We start from the raw sequence: 19,349 nt of genomic DNA, 5'->3' as shown, positions 1-19,349 counted from the left end.
ACTATATTTTAGCACTTCCATTTACTTTTGATACTCTAGTATATTTAAAACCAAATACTTTTAGACTTTTCCTCAAGTAGAATTATAGTGGGTGACTTTCAGTTTTATTTGAGTAATTTTCTATTAAGGTATCTTTACTTTTACTCAAGTATGACAATTGAGGTACTTTTTCCACCACTGCTTACAGCACGTGTCGAACTCATTCCACGGAGGGACAAGTGTCTGCAGGTTTTCGCTCCTCCCTTGTACTTGATTGATTAATTAAGGTCACTAATTAGTAAGGAACTCCCCTCATCTGGTTGTCTAGGTCTGAATTGAAAGGAAAAAACAAAAAACAGCAGACAGTCGGCTGTCTATGGAATGAGTTTGACACCCCTGCCTTACTGTAGCAACCTCTGAGGCTTACACTTTTTCTTCAGCCCCATTCGTACGACTGACAGTTTATCAAGACAATTGAAAACCTTTCTAAGGTGAAGGATTCTCTTGCTCTGGTGTTGGGATGTTTTTCTGTTGACCTCTATGGCATTTGCATGTTGGGGTTTCGTGTCTGGCTGCTGCAGCTGTATTTGCCATTCAGAGTCCAGTGAAATGAGCCAAACAGAGTTCTGTTTCTCTCTCTCTCACTAACTTTTTTTTTCTCTCTCTCTCTCTCTCTCTCAATTCAATTCAAGGGGCTTTATTGGCATGGGAAACATATGTTAACATGGCCAACGCAAGTGAAGTAGATAATATACAAAAGTGAAATGAACAATAAAATGAACAGTAAATATTACACTCACAAAAGATCCAAAAGAATAAAGACATTACAAATGTCATATTATGTATATATACAGTGTTGTAACAATGTACAAACGGTTAAAGTACAAAAGGGAAAATAAATAAGGATAAATATGGGTTGTATTTACAATGGTGTTTGTTCTTCACTAGTTGATCTTTTCTTGTGGCAACAGGTCACAGATCTTGCTGCTGTGATGGTACACTGTGGTATTTCACCCAGTAGATATGGGAGTTTATCAAAATCGGGTTTGTTTTCTAATTCTTTGTGGATCTGTGTAATCTGAGGGAAATATGTGTCTCTAATATGGTCATACATTTGGTTGGAGGTTAGGAAGTGCAGCTCAGTTTCCACCTTATTTTGTGGGCGGTGTGCACATAGCCTGTCTTCTCTTGCGAGCCTGGTCTGCCTACGGCGGCCTTTCTCAATAACAAGACTATGCTCACTGTCTGTACATAGACAGAGCTTTCCTTAAGTTTGGGTCACTCACAGTGGCCAGGTATTCTGCCACTGTGTACTCTCTGTTTAGGGCCAAATAGTGTTCTAGTTTGCTCAGTTTTTTTGTTAATTCTTTCCAATGTGTCAAGTAATTATTTTTTGTTTTCTCATGATTTGGTTGGGTCTAATTGTGTTGCTGTCCTGGGGCTCTGTGGGGTCTGTTTGTGTTTGTGAACAGAGCCCCAGGACCAGCTTGCTAAGGGGACTCTTCTCCAGGTTCATCTCTCTGTAGGTGATGGCTTTGTTATGGAAGGTTTGGGAATCGCTTCCTTTTAGGTGGTTGTAGAATTTAACGTCTCTTTTCTGGATTTGATAATTAGCTGGTATTGGCCTAATTCTGCTCTGCATGCATTGTTAGGTGTTTTACGTTGTACACAGAGGATATTTTTTGCAGAATTCTGCATGCAGAGTCTCAATTTGGTGTTTGTCCCATTTTGTGAATTCTTGGTTTGTGAGCGGACCCCAGACCTCACAACCATAAAGGGCAATGTGTTCTATAACTGATTCAAGTATTTTTAGCCACATCCTAATTGGTATGTCAAATTGTATGTTCCTTTTGATGGCATAGAATGCCCTTCTTGCCTTGTCTCTCACATCGTTAGCTGTGGCGCTGATGTTTAGGCCAAGGTATGTGTAGTTTTTTGTGTGCTCTAGGGCAACGGTGTCTAGATAGAATTTGTATTTGTGGTCCTGGCGACTGGACCTTTTTGGAACACCATTTTGGTCTTACTGAGATTTACTGTCGGGGCCCAGGTCTGGCAGAATCTGTGCAGAAGATCTAGATGCTGCTGTAGGCCCTCCTTGGTTGGTGACAGAGGCACCAGACCATCAGCAAACAGTAGACATTTGACTTCAGATTCTAGTAAGGTGAGGCCGAGTGCTGCAGACTGTTCTAGTGCCCTCGCCAATTCGTTGATATAAATGTTGAAGAGGTTGAGGCTTAAGCTGCACCCCTGTCTCACCCCACGGCCCTGTGGGAAGAAATATGTGTTTTTTGCCTATTTTAACCGCACACTTGTTGTTTGTGTACATGGATTTTATAATGTCGTATGTTTTTTCCCCAACACCACTTTCCATCAATTTGTATAGCAGACCCTCATGCCAAATTGACTCTCTTTCTCTCTCTCTTTTCTCTCTTTCTCTCCCCGTCTCTCTTTCTTTCTCTCTCTCTCTTCCTCTCTCTTTTCTCTCCCCGTCTCTCTCTTTTTCGCCCCGTCTCTCTCTTTCTCTCTCTCCCCGTCTCTCTTTCTCGCTCTCCCCGTCACTCTCTCTCTCCCCCTGTCTCTCTCTCTTTCCCGTCTCTCTCTCTCTTTCTCTCCCCGTCTCTCTCTCTCTTTCTCTCCCCGTCTCTCTGTCTGCCTCTCTCTCTCCGTCTCTCTCTCTCTCCTTGTCTCTCTCTCCCCATCTCTCTCTCTCTTTCTCTCCCCGTCTCTCTCTCTTTCTCTCCCCGTCTCTCTGTCTGCCCCTCTCTCTCTCTCTCTCCCTGTCTCTCTCTCTCCCCCTGTCTCTCTCTCTCTTCCCTTGTCTCTCTCCCTGTCTCTCTCTCTCCCTGTCTCTCTCTTTCTAATTGATTTTAAAGAACATAGGGACTTGTTTCTTGGACCTATATTAAGTCTAGACTTGTGCAGTGAAAAATCTCCATTGAAAGTACTTTTTGGTCCAGGACTAGGCTTAATATGTGTCCAAGAAACTGGCTTGTATTGTTTTTGTTGATACCAATAACATAGAAATAGGTAGCCTAACACATGGGTGGACACACTGGGTGCGTGCCAATAATATCACCTTTCTCTTGAAGTGTGCACTCGTTCACTACTTCCCACAAGTGTAAAAGCTTTATGAAGCTTTTTTGATCAATGAAGGTGTAGACTAGAGGGAGTTTTCAACATATTTCTTGTACCAATAATTTCCTTTCAGTTCCATCATTCATTCCAATGACAGTTTGTTTCCAGCGAATGTTGAATGGCAGTTTGAATGGAGGTGGTTTGAATGGAGGAATATCTATGCGTTCACCTGCCACATTCAACTGTCTATTTACAGAAGAATTCACTCAATAAATCAACAGCCATGAGTGAGGATGGAACGCTTACAAGTGTTATTAGTTTCTCTAAACAGAGCAGTCAACGGAGGACAAACAGTAGAGGAGTTAGCCCTTTCTATTAAATTTGAATGGCCATTGTCTGAGACCGAAATCCACCAGACAATCCGAGCAGGGGGGAGAAGAAAAGGCTGTGGCTCTTCTGTGCGTGCTCCTGTTACTCCGACCGGGCCCTCTGTCCAGGCACAGCCGGGTCCACATTTGCATGACAGGGTCCACTTGACTGTGGAGGCCAGATTCTCACTGCCTGGCATGCAAAACCAGTGGGGGACCAGTTAAAAGAGGCGCACGCGCACAGTCAACGCAGGTGTGCACCAGTAAAAAAGCCTCCCCCCTCCACAACCCCACCCCGCCCCAACCATCTAAATGAGTGTTATGGAAATGAGCACTGTGATTTTCTTGAGCTACCTGGACAGAGGTTGGTTAGAGGGTATTGGCACGATGGTGAGGGGATGGCCAACGGTGAGTGGGGGGGAGGGGGGGTAAGGTGATACATGGTCCTGTAGCTGAACACAAAACCAAAGTGGTGGGACGCAGGAGCATTTGACAGTAGCCTCAGAGTCAGAAAGTAGCAGATTCATACAGAGACGAGAGAGAGAGAGGATGCCGCGGTCGTTCCTACTGAATAAGAAAAAGAAGAAACAGGGGGCATGTGGAGGATGGAGGTGGAGAGACCCAGAGCAGACAGACTGGAAAGAGGACAACAGAACAGGTCAGTTCGGGATATGTTTATTCATATTGTTCAAGAAGACAAGGATTCTTCTTATTTTTCTTCTTCTACTGTTGTAAATAGTAGTATCTGAGAAAATAGTAAATGTGTACAAAAAAAAAGGGATAAAGAGAAACCACTGAACAAAAATACAAATGCAATATGTAAAGTGTTGATCCCATGTTTCATTAGCTGAAATAAAAGATCCCAGAAATGTTCCATACACACAAAAAGCTTATTTCTCTCAAATTTTTTGGAACAAATTTGTTTACATCCCTGTTAGTGAGCATTCCTCCTTCGCCAAGATAATCCATCCACCTGACAGATGTGGCATCTCAATAAGCTGAATAAATAGCATGATTGTTATACAGGTGCACCTTGTTCTGGGACAATAAAAGACCACTCTAAAATGTGCCGTTTTGTCACACAACTCAATGCCACAGATGTCTAAATTGTAGGAAATCCGGTGTGTTGGAGCCTCGTTATTTTGTTCGATCATTACTGTATTTATTACAACATATAATTTTTGTTCAAGAAACCCTAATAATAATTAATTAATGCAGACAATCCATATTTGCATTTAGTTTGAGTTGTATTGTTGTCATTTGTAGGGAAGTTACGTTTTTTTTAATCAGATGACAGAATATTCTAGAATAGCCTCACAGGCAGTTTGATACTGGTGTTGCCTCATAGGTTGGTTATTTCTTATGTCTATGCGTGTTTTGAGTGTGTGTCTCTTACCTTTTCAGTGTGTGAGAATGCTGAGGTGCAGTCTACAACAGTCACCTGCCCTGACTCCCCTAAACCTGTGGTTCTGCCTGAGCCAGCTACCCCCTCCTCAGGATCAGGACTAGTACCAGGACCATTACCAGGGGAAGGACCAGAGGTCGGGCCAGACAGGGGCCAAGGTTGGTCCAATCTCCTGTCCCGGACCATGGGCCAGCGCCAGGGTCATTTCTACCACCCTGCTACACTGGCACTGGCATCCCGAGCCAAGGTAAACTTCCACTGCATTTCTATGAGACATTGGTGTCTATGAGATGTCTGTTGGTTGCTGTGAAACAGTTATGTATAGGTAGATAGTCTCGGAATGCCATTCTTCCAAGTCGTGTTCATCACTCAGAGGAAACCTGGAAAACTTAGTGATATGCTGTAAAAGAAGGTTCATAACTCATGAAAAACAATGTTTGACTGAATGTGTCCTAGAGTCCCTTATCAAAGAGTTGACAGTAAATTGAAGCAGTGTGTGTCTTAAACTCCGCGTCCCTTTCTTCTCTGACTCAGCCCCGCCCCCGTGTCCCCCCCAGCTCGGGTGACTTCCTGTGTTCGGTGTGTCACAAGGTGTTTCCCCTGCAGCGCATGTTGACGCGCCACCTCAAGTGCCACAGCATGGTGAAGAGACACCCCTGCCGCTACTGTGGCAAAGGCTTCAACGACACCTTTGACCTCAAGAGGCACATGCGCACACACACAGGTGAGAGGAGTGAAAACACAGACACACACACTACTCCGTCTTAACCCCCCCCACACACACACACACTCTCCTCACCCTCTCTCCCCTCCCGCCAGGTATCCGTCCGTACCGTTGTGAGCTGTGCGACAAGGCCTTCACACAGCGCTGCTCCCTTGAATCCCACCTGAGGAAGATCCATGGTGTGCGCCAGCAGTACGCCTACCGCCAGCGCCGCTCCAAGATCTTTGTGTGCGAGGACTGTGGCTACACGTCCAACCGTCCCGAAGAGTACTTCCTCCACGTGCGCCAGTGCCACCCGGGCAGCCCCGCCCTGCGGCGCTACTACCGCCGCCAGGCACACGAGGGCACCAACAACGTGCCCGCCGAACACAAACTCAGTCCCTTCTTGATGTATCCCACTGGGTACTATGTGGGATGATTTAAACTCCTGGGTGAAAATTCGCTAATAACATTCAAGTGTGCCAGTCGGTTTCTGCCTTAATCAATTCCTTCGTTGTAACCTTGCCACAGAGCAGAAACAGGCTAGGATCAAAGCTAACACATCAATATTACAGTAAGGTGAATGGACAATATGTTTGGGGTTATGCCCCACCCAGTCAGTGCCTGGCCGGTAGGCCAAAATAACATTGAAAATCATCAGCATTGGTGTGGCTATTTTAAAAGCACCACCTCCTGCTGTCCACTTGAGGTAATGCAGAGAGATTAAGGACAGGGTGTGTCTGGTCAATAGTCAACTACAGTCAATGTTGATTAAAGGTATGTTTTTGTGAAGTGGTGACTTATCGATGTGTCCTTTAAAATAAATTGTGTCCCTCCTCTCCTTGGCACCCATCCTCCTACCTGTACAGCTACAACCATCCCATGTTATACTGACTTGCTTATTTATTTGCATGGTGTATTGCTGCTGCATGTTTGACGGTTCATTATATTGTGTTTTAAAGATGTGACGCTTAAAAATACCAAACAAATGTTCCAATCTCAGGATAATAAAGTCCTTTTAATCCTAATTCCAATACATGGACTGGTAAGTGCTACTGTATGTTACCAGGGCTGTGTTCAGGAGGGTGCAACATTAGACTCATCAGAAATACCTGGTATAGAACAATGATTCCCTCAGCATTCTATCTGAACCTTATGCGACGTTACCAGGGCTGTGTTCAGTGAGGTGAAATATTCAAAATGTTGCACATTTAAAACGTATCATGTAGAACATATATAAATTGTATGTCCAGTAGAATAGGGAATCACTAACTCTATACATTGTTTCTATCTGTAACATTTCACCTCACTGAACACAGCCCTGTTAACAGAGAGGGTCACCTTGGAGGTGAAGTTCCACGTCACTTGGGCCATGTCCCTAATAAAGTGCACTACTGTTGACCGAGGCCCGTAGGGATATAGTTAAAAGTAGTGCACTATATAGGTAATAGGGTGCCATTTGTGACACATCGTATTAAAACATTTTGTTGCTTTATTTATCTAGGCAAGTCAGTTAAGAAAAAAATATATATTTACCATGACAGCCTACCCTGTATAGAGCTACATAGAATTGACTTCTGGAGACAGCCCTCCATGGTGCTACCTTGTGTCGTCGCAAAAGCAATAAATGGAAACGACAGCTGCACCCCTCTAGGTTTTAGAACTATGGTGTGAGCCAATCTCATTGGTCTCTAGTGTGGCCTTCCTCCACTATAATCTTCATCTCATTATTCAATAGTATTTGCTTTCTGCAGTACTCCAAAGCAGGGTACGAGAGAGGTGAATGCTATGTAAACAAAAGCCTAAAGGATTTTAGTGTTTGCTTATCATTGTAAGTCAACAACCATATTTCTGTGAGGCACAGCCAGTTAAAACAGATTGTAGCTTAGGCACATATTTACTTATTGCAACACAGATCAGGGAAAATGGTAACATGTGTACTCTAGAAGATCAAGCCAGTAAGCCATAACAATTACTAAATACTATAACAAGTTAGTTCAATATTGTGCGTTAAGAATGAGAAGTCTGAGTGAATCATTAATCCAAGATGGGATTTAGGGCACACAAACATTTTGCAACAAAACAAAAATCTGTTTGTTATTGGACAAGTTCAGGTAGTTCATCCCATTTGGTGCATAATGAACATGACCCATGCAAATAATGTACAAATAGAAGGCTTTTCTGGGGGCTTGGAAGGAGGGAATAAAATCAAATCTAACCGTCACAACTGCAACTTTTTAGATATACCATCACAGCCATATTTTTTATGAGCAATTATTTATAAATGATCTATGACATCACACAATCAGCAGAGTACCTTTTATTCTACCCAGTTTATACAATAAATCTGGATAGCATAGTTTACAATATATCTAAAGTAACAACATTCAAAAGTGTTAAGAGTCTTCATGCTGGTGGGTTGAATGTGACACCAGCACGTCAGTCTTGTCTGCAGAGTAAAAGATCTGGACAAGAAATGAGAAGCCTTTCACTCCCCGCCAGCTGGGTTGTCAAGCCGCTTTTGTGGAAGATCATTGGTCAGAAGAGCTCAAGAGCATGGGCTCTTAGTCTTGCTTAGCCAATGGGAAGGTGCGTTTAATTCTGGAGTAAGGTCCAAGCGAATCACAAAACACAAAGTCCCAGAGCACCCGTGTCCATGAGTCATGCTGTGGTAAATCATCATAGAACTCTGGAGCCATCTGTTTCACCTGGACAAAAGAGGGAGCGAGAGAAAGTTCATTTCAATTACAATGTGAAGTGATGAGTAAATAGCACGGCAATGAGAACTCACAGGATGATAATCAATAGATCCATTATTAGTGTACAGACACAGTCAATATTCAAAGCATTTCAGTAAGTTCTGATCAGTTTGGCCTTTTAGATAATAAATAAGATTACATGGACGGGACGGGGGGGCTGATCCTAGATCAGCACTCCTTCTCTATGAATACTGGCCCCTTATCTATGGCTAGTCTGTCTACTGACGGGGATTTTTTACATTTTTTTTATAAAAAAAAATAAAACACCTCACTGATTAGCTGGGCCTGGCTCCCAAGTGGGTGGGCCCACGGGTGGCTGCACCCCAGCCCAGTCATGTGAAATCCATAGATTAGGGCCTAAATGAATGCATTTCATTGACTGATTTCCTTCTATGAACTGTAACGCAGTAAAATCTTTGAAATTGTTGCATGATGCAGTTACATTTTTCAGTATCTCTTTATTTCATGACCCCAGGTAGAAGGGCCTAAACAAAGCTTACTCAGAGGGTGGGATAAATGTTTCTTTTAAGGCCATCTGTACAAAGAACTAGTATACAAATTAACTTTGATTAGCTTGACCAGCGGGAGAGACCAGGGCATTTCAAGATGGCAATAGTTTGAGGAAAAGTGAGTCTGAAACATAAAACTAGTCAAACAGGTTGTGAAATATCCCTGTAGTCATAGTAACAAAAGTAATAAAATGGGGTAAACCATAAAACAGGAGAACGTTGTTCAAACACATTACCGCTTATGTTATCTGTCAGTTTCATTTATGTATGAGCCACATGCCTGTAACCAGAAAACTAAAATGTCCACTCCTAACAAGAATGAAGTTAAAAACTTTGTCAATGTGAACAATCCTAAAATATGGTATAAGCTGTCAAACCACTGTCATCAAGTCAGGATAGAACTAGACCAACCAGATCTCTTTCATAAGGAGGCTTATGTCACCCTGTCATTCTAGCATTTCTGTCTGCCTTTGTCTTGTCTAACTGTCATAACAGGACCGTCTGACAAGTAGGCCTACAAGTTATTAAACCATGTTCACATTGGCAGTTTGAAGTGACTCAAATAAAATAATTGCCTGGCCGATTCTGTTCATTTCCCTGCAGTCTGAACAGCCCAAAAAAATCACATGGAATCTGATCATTTTCAAGACACATTTCAAACCACCTAGCTTGTTAATTGTTTACAAACAAATTTGTGAATGTGCTACAACGCTAAAGAGCTAGCTAGTTGACTGCCTTGGCTAGCCAATAAGGACTCATTTTGAAAGTGGGATCATATTATCCTTTGAAGATGGAAAAAAAAAAAAAAAAAAAAAGTGTTCTTACGATATGATTTTGAACATTCAGAGCAACGTCAATGGCTGGCATTGTTGTCACCTTAGCTTGCTACATAACTTTGGGGTGATATGAAGCACAAGCACCACCAATCAGCCTACACCACTGTGCACACACACCCATCATTACCATGACTAGCGTAGCCATGTCAGAAAATGACTGCTGTCTGAACACACACATCCAATTTGGTCACTTGTAACTTTGTTTGGACAGTCAGTATTCCAAAACATATTTGAAAGACAAAACTGATGAGCATTACGTTCTGCAGTGTGGACAAGGCTTTAGATACTGTATTGACAGAATAGGAACACCACTATGGCCAGGCGGCAAAACTGACATAGGGGTGGGCCTGCAGCATTCCTTCACAGTTTATGACTGAAAGTCATATCTAGAGGCTCGTTTGTGAGGCATTATGGGATTTGTTCCATAACTGCTATGGTTTTATAACATTTTATTTTGCGTGAAGAGAGTTCACCCAAAGTACAAAATGACTTTGTTCCCATAGCATTTCATAACCAATAAAGTCAAAGTAATGTGAAAGATTGTCAGTCTGAAAGATATTGTGAAGCTCAAAGATTTGGTTCAAAATTTGTATTTTACTGTTATTAGCACAGCTGCTGGCAGTGACTAGGTAAACAAGCCTTAAGCGTGGATTGCAGTCTCTTCTTGTCCATAGACTGCTTTCAAGGTAAGTATACAAATAAGTAATTTGGAGAGATTCTCCCTGTGCTGCTGAGGACTATTTTTATCCACTCATACAGGAGTAATAAAGGCCTCCCAAATTAAAAAAAATACATTTTTTCTATTTACTCTGATTTATCAGGGGGTGTTGCTGCACCCTCAGTACCACTACTTTCTGCCACTATGCTAGGTGAGACAGTTTATTTGAGAAGACATTAATCACAACCATAACTGCTTTATTGCTGCTTATACCTTATGATCCAGTGATACTGTAAGCTAACAACTTTTCCACTTCTACAATCACTACAAAGACCGAGGTTCTTATTAACTGTGGTTTTGAGTGTCACCAGTCCTCCCTAATGACCGCTGTACACAAACGATACAGACCTTAGCTAGCTTTGTGTGTGGGGCTAAAACTAGGAATAGGAGCTAATTGCTCAGCGTTGTGCTTCCACCCATAACAGCAGTCAAGATGAAGCCATCTAGCCGTTCATGTGTTCTGTTTCACCACACCACTGAAGTAACTTTTTCGGTATCCATTGTCCCTTTGATGTCGGTCTGTCAGTGCTGACCTGGGATCAGTTTTGCTTTTTAGATCATAAATAAGATTATATGGACAGGTGACTTACTCCGAGTCTGAGACAATATGAATATGGGCCTTGAATCTTTAACGATTGTCAGTGGAATGCCAGCAAGGTTCAGAGTTGAATGCCATGTGACTGATATGATTCAGCGATCATTAGGGCCAGGGGTTTGCCCTAAATGGAATGATACCGAGGGCACATTAGTCAGAAAACAACTGTGGCTACATTTCACCATAGATATCCTACATAAGTTCACATCCTAATTCACATCCAGACCAGGGTTACTTCAAAATCATTTCAAATACTTTCTCTGTGCCCATTTGATGTGGTCTGGCTTATTAAACAAAAAGAGTAAAAAACAAAATGTCAAACCTGCCCATCTGGCACTCCGGGCAGACTCAAGCAAACACAAAGTAAAAGGATTTAAAGTATTTGAACCAAGTCTAGTTAATATCTTATAATCGCCTTCATCCTAAACAATCAGTCAGTTTATCCTTCACTCCTTCCATGCCCTCCAACTGCTCTTAAAACGCTAGTAAAACCAAATGCATGCTTTTCAACCGTTCGCTGCCCGCACCCGCCCGACTAGCATCACCACCCTGGACGGTTCTGACCTAGAATATGTGGACAACTATAAATACCTAGGTGTCTGGCTAGACTGTAAACTCTCCTTCCAGACTCAGATTAAACATCTCCAATCAAAAACTCTGCTTTCTATTTCACAACAAAGCCTCCTTCACTCACGCCGCCAAACTTACCCTAGTAAAACTGACTATCCTACCGATCCTCGACTTCGGCAATGTCATCTACAAAATAGCCTCCAACACTCTACTCAGCAAATTGGATGTAGTCCATCACAGTGCTATCCGTTTCGTTACCAAATCACCTTATACCACTGCGACCTGTATGCTCTAGTCGGCTGGCCCTCGCTACATATTCGTCGCCAGACCCACTGGCTCCAGGTCATCTATAAAAAAGTCTATGCTAGGTAAAGCTCCACCTTATCCCAGTTCACTGGTCACAATAGGAACACCCACGCGTAGCACACGTTCCAGCAGGTATATCTCACTGATCATCCCCAAAGCCAACACCTCATTTGGCCGCCTTTCCTTCCAGTTCTCTGCTGCTAGTGACTGGAACGAATTGCAAAATATTGCTGAAGCTGGAGACTTAGATTTCCCTCACCAACTTTAAACATCAGCTATCTGAGCAGCTAACCGATCGCTGCAGCAGTACATAGTCCATCTGTAAATAGCCCATCCAATCTACCTACCTCATACTGTTTTTATTTACTTTTCTGCTCTTTTGCACACCAGTATCACTACTTACACACCATCATCTGCTCATCTATCACTCCAGTGTTAATCTGCTAAATTGTAATTCTTCGCTACTATGGCCTATTTGTTGTCTACCTCCTCATGCCTTTTGCACACACTGTATATAGACTTTTTTTCTACTGTGTCATTGACTTGTTTGTGTTATTGGCTTGTTTACTCCATGTGTAACTCTGTTGCCTGTGTCACACTGCTTTGCTTTATCTTGGCCAGGTCGCAGTTGTAAATGAGAACTTGTTCTCAACTTGCCTACCTGGGTAAATAAAGGTGAAATAAAGATTTTTTAAAAAATGGAGTTACCTGAGGGAGGCGGCTGCCGGGGATGCTGGGAAAGTCGTGGTGCTCCATGTGGTAGCCCACGTTAAATGTGATATAGTTCAGTGGCCCGTAGTACGAGTACGTCTCGATCCCGCTCAGGTACATATAGTGTTCGGCGATAAAGTGCCCCGAGATCGGGTGCAGTCCCATACACAACAGCGAACCTGCTATCAGGTAGACCAGAGGCTTAATCCCCCAGAAGTACACTACGAAAGTGTTGAATGCTAGCTGCACCATTAAATTCAACAGCTCGAGCCTGCCTACAGGCTTGGGGTTGACCACCAGGGGACGAAGCGCGTAGAATAGCGGCTGCAGGAAGAGCCACAGGATCTTGCGGGCGGGGGAGCTGAAGAGACGAGCCTCCAGGTGGGTCGGGACGTCCACGTCAAGTCCGTGGCCACCCAGGTAACGGTGGTGGTCCACATGGTACTTCTTGAAGCTGATGGAGTAGGGCACGCCAATTGGTAGGTTGGCGAAGATGCCAAAGAGGCGGTTGCACATCGCGTCCTTATTCCCAAAGGCCACATTATGCGAGATGTCGTGGATGGCGAGCGTGAGGGAGTGGTTGATGCAACCGCCGAACATGTAGGCCCAGAAGATGAGCCACTTCCAGCTGAGGTCACGTACCAGGAAGCAGCAGAGCACCTGGGTCAGGACCATGGCTGTCACCACCCACTTGAGCTGGGGGTCAGGGCCCATCAAGGACTTGATCTCCGGGTGCTTGGCTGTAGAGGGAGGAAAGGAGGGGGTGTGTGGGGGAAAAAAGAAAACAAATTGAGGTACAGTATTACTTTTACACTGGTCTCTCGCGACAGACTTAATATTATAATGCAGCTGCTTCAGAAGATGATTTGGCAGATATAAATAGTTATTGATTCCTTATTTATAGTGTTATGACATTAAACAGGGCTGTTCAATTCCTGTCCTGGAGGGGCAAAACACTTCTGGTTTGTTTCTACCAGTCAGTTAATTGCACTCACCTGGTTTCTAGGACCAGAAATTAGTCCCTTATAAGATAAGAATGAAAACCAGATGTGCTTTGGCCCTCCAGGACCGACATCGAAGGGACAGCAGTGGAGAAGGTGGAAAGTTGTGTACGCCGAGGATCTTGTCACAGACAAACTGAAATAGTCCACCCAGTGTGTGGTGAAGGCACAACAGCGCCTCTTCAACCTCAGGAGGCTGAAGAAATTTGGCTTGTCACCTAAAACTTTTAGACGCACAATCGAGAGCATCCTGTCGGGCTGTATCACAGCCTGGTACGGCAACTGCACCACCCTCAACCGCAAGGCTCTCCAGAGGGTGGTGCGGTCTGCACAACGCATCACCGGGGGCAAACTACCTGCCCTCCAGGACACCTACAGCACACGATGCCACAGGAAGGCCAAAAAGATCATCAAGGACAACAACCACCAGAGCCACTGCCTGTTCACCCCACTACCATCCAGAAGGCGAGGTCAGTACAGGTGCATCAAAGCTGGGACCGAGAGACAGAAGCCGTTTTTCAACCTCAAGGCCATCAGACTGCTAAACAGCAATCACTAACTCAGAGGCTGCTACCTACATTGAGACCCAATCACTGGCCTCTTTAATAAATGGATCACTAGTCACTTTATACAATGCCACTTTAATAATGTTTACATATCTTACATTACTCATGTATATACTGTATTTTATACCATCTATTGCACCTTGCCCATGCCGCTCGGCCATCGCTCACCCATATAGAGGTTGACCGATTATGATTTCAACACCGATAGGAGGACCAAAAAAAGCTGATTAAAAGTCGGTCAATTTTTATATATATTTGTAATAATGACAATTACAACAATACTGAATGAACACTTATTTTAACTAAATATAATACATAAATAAAAATCTATTTAGTCTCAAATAAATAATGAAATATGTTCAATTTGGTTAAAATAACAGAAAAATAGTGTTGGAGAAGTAAAAGTGCAATATGTGCCATGTAAAAAAGCTAACGTTTAAGTTCCTTGCTCAGAACATGAGAACATATGAAAGCTGGTGGTTCCTTTTAACATCTTCAATATTCCCAGTTTTAGATTGTAGTTATAGGACTATTTCTCTCTACCATTTGTATTTCATATACCTTTGACTATTGGATGTTCTTATAGGCACTGTAGTATTGCCAGCCTAATCTCAGGAATTGATAGGCTTGAATACAAGCCTGCTGCTGCCTACCACCGCTCAGTCAGACTTAATTATAATATAAACACACAGAAATACGAGCCTTAGGTCATTAATATGGTCAAATCCAGAAACAATCACTCTGAAAACAAAACACTTATTCTTTCAGTGAAATACAGAACCGTTCCATATTTTATCGAACAGGTGGCATCCAGAAGTATAAATATTGCTGTTACATTGCACAACCTTCAATGTTGTCATAATTATGTAAAATTCTAGCAAATTAATTATGGTCTTCGTTAGGAAGAAATGGTCTTCACAGTTTGCAACGAGCCAGGCGGCCCAAACTGGTGTATATACCCCGATTCTGCTTGCACAGAAAGCAAGAGAAGTGACACAATTTCCCTAGTTAATATTGCCTGCTAACATGAATTTCTTTGAACTAAATATGCAGGTTTAAAAAAAACTAAAAAACACTTGTGTATTGATTTTAAGAAAGGCATTGAGGTTTTTTTAGCGAATGCACTTGTTAAAATCGTCACAAGTTCAGCAAAGTAGGCTGTGATTCGATGATAAATTAACAGGCACCGCATTGATTATTTGCAATGCAGGACAAGCTAGATAAACTAGTAATATCAACCATGTGTAGTTAACTAGTGATTATGTTAAGATTGATTGTTTTTTTAATGCTAGCTAGCAACTTACCTTGGCTCCTTGCAGCACTCGTGTAACAGGTGGTCAGCCTGCCACAGTCTCCTCGTGGAGTGCAATGTAATCAGCATCCAAAAATGCTAATTACCGGTTGTTATGAAAACTTGAAATCGGCCCTAATTAAAAATCAGCCATGCAGATTAATAGGTCGACCTCTAATACTTACATGTACATATTCTCATTCACCCCTTTAGATGTGTGTATTAGGTACTTGTTGGGGAATTGTTATTATTACTGCATTGTCGGAACAAGAAGCACAAGCATTTCACAAAACTTGCATTAACATCTGCTAACCATGTGTGTGACAAATAAAATTTGGACATTGAACAGCCCTTTGACTCCGGCTGTCCCCAGTCCACCTGGTCGTGCTGCTGCTCCAGTTTCAACTGTTCTGCCTGTGGCAATGAAACCCTGACCTGTTCACCGGACGTGCTACCTTGTCCCGGACCTGCTGTTTTCAACTCTCCCTACTGCCTCGACCTCAATGCTTGTCTATGAAAAGCAAACTGACATTTACTCCTGAGGTGCTGACCTGTTGCACTCGCTACAACCACTGATTATTATTTGACCCTGCTGGTGATTGATGAACCTTCCAACATCTTGAAGAACAATCTGTCCTTTAATGGCCATGTACTCTTAGAATCTCCACCTGGCACAGCCTGAAGAGGACTGGCCACCCCTCAGAGCCTGTTTCCTCTCTAGGTTTCTTCCTAGGGAGTTTTTCCTAGCCACTGTGCTTCTACATCACTTGCTGTTTGGGGTATTAGGCTGGGTTTCTGTATAAGCACTTTGTGACATCTGCTAATGTAAAAAGGGCTTTATAAATACATTTTATTGGAGGATTAAATAATGTATATTTAAAATCAGAGTAATCTCAGACACTGGCCAACAGAATCATACAATGACTTACATCTATCCATTGGGCTAAACTCACATCAAAATTATGGGACTGCAATTAAGGAAATAAACTTAAAAGCTAACTAATAGTATGAATATTTGTCTGTGTAGTGCCTCAGAGCAAGATGGCCAAAATCATTCAAATAAAGAAGCTCCCATTCCAAAGTAGTATCTGCATTTCCTCACCTTGAACCCAAGTTTCCCACTACTTGGCAAGGAAAACTTGTCTTACCTGTCAAACAGGTGGTTACACCTGTTTCGGTCTTCGCTATATCCTGTGCCTCTAAGACAATATTTCCTAGGCTATAGATAACAGGAGGAATACATGAGTAGTATGTCATGTCCCAAGAAATCAAAATACCTGATAAACTATAGGTTATCAGTCAAGTGGTCATTGATGTAGGATGTGAATGATGGTGATCACTCTCGTCACCATTGCATGGGAACGGCATCTTTCTGGTGGTATAACATGATCAGGCTTCATTCAATTAAGAGTAAATCAGTGAAAACATGCGTCACCAATGGTTAAAGAAAAAGTGATGAAATAAAAGTTTATATATTATAGAGACTATGTAAAGGGGGTGGGTATCATTTGTGGAACGTTCCAACAGGAATCTGTTCCAAAAACGTAAAGTACAAGGATGCCAACAGACAAAGCATACAAAGTAGCATGATCAATTCACCTAGTTAACTAGATGCCGAATAGGCATCAACTCACCACGTAGCTTATTCTTAATGTTTGTCCATAGGCTACCAGAGTGAGGTCAGACATTTTTCTGAATAAACGTGGTAAGTGGAAAAACGTAATTAAATTGCCCACTCCCTACCCAGTATCTTAATCTGCGCGTTACAACTTTGTATGCGTTTGTTGGCAACCTTGGTATTTACGAAGTTTTTGGAACAGATTCCTGTTGGAACGTTCCACAAATGATATCCACCCATGTAAAGCCTTATCCATATTGTGAAATGTATATAGCCTAGTTAGACAGTATGGCTAAGCCTAAGGAAACATATGTAGGATTTTACAGGAGTAAGCAAGCATTTATGCCATTCGATAAGACAACAAAATGACATTCCTTTGGCCAATGTATTTTTGAGCAGTAGGCGATTGATACGGACGTCAGAGAATGGCCTGCTTACCTAGTATCTGTTTCCTCCGACTACAGTGCGGTTGCTCCGTATACACCCACTCGAAGTCATCCCTCGTTACCGTGTTCCCCATCTCTTGCTCGCGGTAGGACTATCTGCCAGTTCCTCGAGCGGTTATCACAAAAAACCGGAGTAGAGACACACAGTCCGCCTGTACAAGAAGGCGGGGGAAATGAAGAGGAAAGACCCAAGTTGCTCGTACCTAACACCCCCGTCCACAGGTAGGCTGTAAGGCCATACAGGTAGACTGCGACACGCCTAATTAAATGGGCGCACTTTCACTACAGTTGGTTAAACAGGTAAATGCCAAAATAGTGGAAACATTTGAGTAAATGAGGGATACAAAGTATATCGAAAACAGGTGCTTCCAAGCAGGTGTGGTTCCTGAGTTAATTAAGAAATTAACATCCCATCATGCTTAGGGTCATGTATAAAATGCTGGGAAGGCCATTATTTTGGCTACCATGGCTTTGCCCCCATAGGATGACAATTCACCCAATCCCAGGGCATTAGTGTTCACTGAATGGTTTGATGAGCATGAAAATGATATAAACCATATGCCATGGCCGTCTCAGATCTCAACTCAGTTGAACAATTAAGGGAGATTCTGGAGTGGAGCCTGAGACAGCATTTTCCACCATCAACAAACAACCAAATGATGGAATTGTTCGTGGAAGAATTGTGTCGAATCCCTCCAATAGAGTTCCAGACACTTATAGAATCAATGCCAAGGTGTATTGAAGCTGTTCTTGCTCGCCCTATTAAGACACGTGGTGTTTTCTTAATTTAGTCAGTTGCCTGTATATCAACGTGTTATTCGAACCAGTTCGTTTGGCACAGAACTTTTAATTACTATCTTCTTCTTCTGAGTTTTAACGGCGGTTGGCATCCAATTTGTTGCATTACCGCCACCTACTAGACTTGAGTACAACTCCTTTATACTTTGCTTGAAAAATAAAAATGTACTAAATAAATACGCTACCATCTAACACTACACTCACTAATTTCGAAATTGTATAAAATAAAATGAACACCACCCTACTCCACAAATTAAATTTATTTATTCCTACCTCATGCCATCATCCTGAAAGGGTGGGACATCAGCACTTAACACACCCTGTAACTCTTCTGATGTCAAGTCTCACACACCCAAATACCTCTCTGCAGTTGTCACCACAATCTCAATTTTCTGAGACTTCTGATCCATCCCTGCAGTACAATTAATAACCATTCCTATAAATGCTAAAAATCCAATCTTACTGAAACGTATATCACTTTTTGGCCTATCCCTCTGTACTGGTATGTCTCTACTACTCTCACCACTCCTCCCCCTTAACCCATCTTCCTCTACTTACTTCACTGCCTCAGCATGACAACTTCTGCTCTACTCTAACCCTGGAAACCTCAACCTGCCTCTTTCACACTGGACATTTCTGATCTCCAGCTCCATGGGCACCCCTACAACTAACACATTCCACTAGAGGTTGACCGATTAATCAGCATAGCCGATTAATTGGGGCTGATTTCAAGTTTTCATAACAATCGGTAATCGGCATTGGCCGGCATTATGGCCGATTACATTGCATTCCACGAGGAAACTGTGTGGCAGGCTGACCACCTGTTACGTAAGTGCAGCAAGGAGCCAAGGTAAGTTGCTAGCTAGCATTAAACTTACCTTATAAAAAACAATCACTCTTCACATAATCACTAGTTAACTACACATGGTTGATGATATTATTAGGTTAACTAGCTTGTCCTGCGTTGCATATAATCAATGCGGTGCCTGTTAATTTATCATCGAATCACAGCCTACTTTGCCAAACGGGTGATGATTTAACAAAAGCACAATCGTTGCATGAATGTACCTGACCATAAACATCAATGCCTTTCTT

The 19,349-nt window shown here is 42.6% G+C and overlaps 2 protein-coding genes across 2 annotated transcripts; one reads left to right on the top strand and one right to left on the bottom strand.

Annotated features, from left to right (window-relative positions):
* Positions 1 to 5,382: 5,382 nt before the first annotated feature.
* Positions 5,383 to 6,552, top strand: LOC106603797 (transcription factor Ovo-like 2). Its single transcript, XM_014197911.2, has 2 exons — positions 5,383 to 5,551; positions 5,647 to 6,552. Exons 1-2 carry the CDS (start codon positions 5,437 to 5,439, stop codon positions 5,967 to 5,969), a joined length of 438 nt encoding a protein of 145 aa, XP_014053386.2. The 5' UTR covers positions 5,383 to 5,436; the 3' UTR covers positions 5,970 to 6,552.
* Positions 6,553 to 7,837: 1,285 nt separating this feature from the next.
* LOC106603795 (sphingolipid delta(4)-desaturase/C4-monooxygenase DES2) lies at positions 7,838 to 17,772 on the bottom strand. Its single transcript, XM_014197910.2, has 3 exons — positions 17,449 to 17,772; positions 12,532 to 13,274; positions 7,838 to 8,238 (listed from the first exon to the last, which is right to left on the bottom strand). The coding sequence occupies exons 1-3, from the start codon at positions 17,528 to 17,530 to the stop codon at positions 8,095 to 8,097; spliced, it is 969 nt and encodes a 322-aa protein (XP_014053385.1). The 5' UTR covers positions 17,531 to 17,772; the 3' UTR covers positions 7,838 to 8,094.
* Positions 17,773 to 19,349: the final 1,577 nt, after the last annotated feature.

The sequence above is a fragment of the Salmo salar genome, chromosome ssa04 (assembly GCF_905237065.1).
Source record: "Salmo salar chromosome ssa04, Ssal_v3.1, whole genome shotgun sequence".
In the NCBI taxonomy this organism is placed as follows: Eukaryota; Metazoa; Chordata; class Actinopteri; order Salmoniformes; family Salmonidae; genus Salmo; species Salmo salar.
Note: the sequence above shows the minus strand (reverse complement) of the source record. Positions and strands in the feature narration are given on the sequence as shown.

Coding starts and splice junctions, on each gene's coding strand:
- LOC106603797 (XM_014197911.2), top strand. CDS start 5,437: ATGTTGACGCGCCACCTCAAGTGCCACAGCATGGTGAAGAGACACCCC. Junction 5,552..5,646: donor GCACATGCGCACACACACAG/GTGAGAGGAGTG, acceptor CCCTCCCGCCAG/GTATCCGTCCGTACCGTTGT.
- LOC106603795 (XM_014197910.2), bottom strand. CDS start 17,530: ATGGGGAACACGGTAACGAGGGATGACTTCGAGTGGGTGTATACGGAG. Junction 13,275..17,448: donor TCGGAGGAAACAGATACTAG/GTAAGCAGGCCA, acceptor CTCCCTCTACAG/CCAAGCACCCGGAGATCAAG. Junction 8,239..12,531: donor CCGGCAGCCGCCTCCCTCAG/GTAACTCCATTT, acceptor TCTTTTGTCCAG/GTGAAACAGATGGCTCCAGA.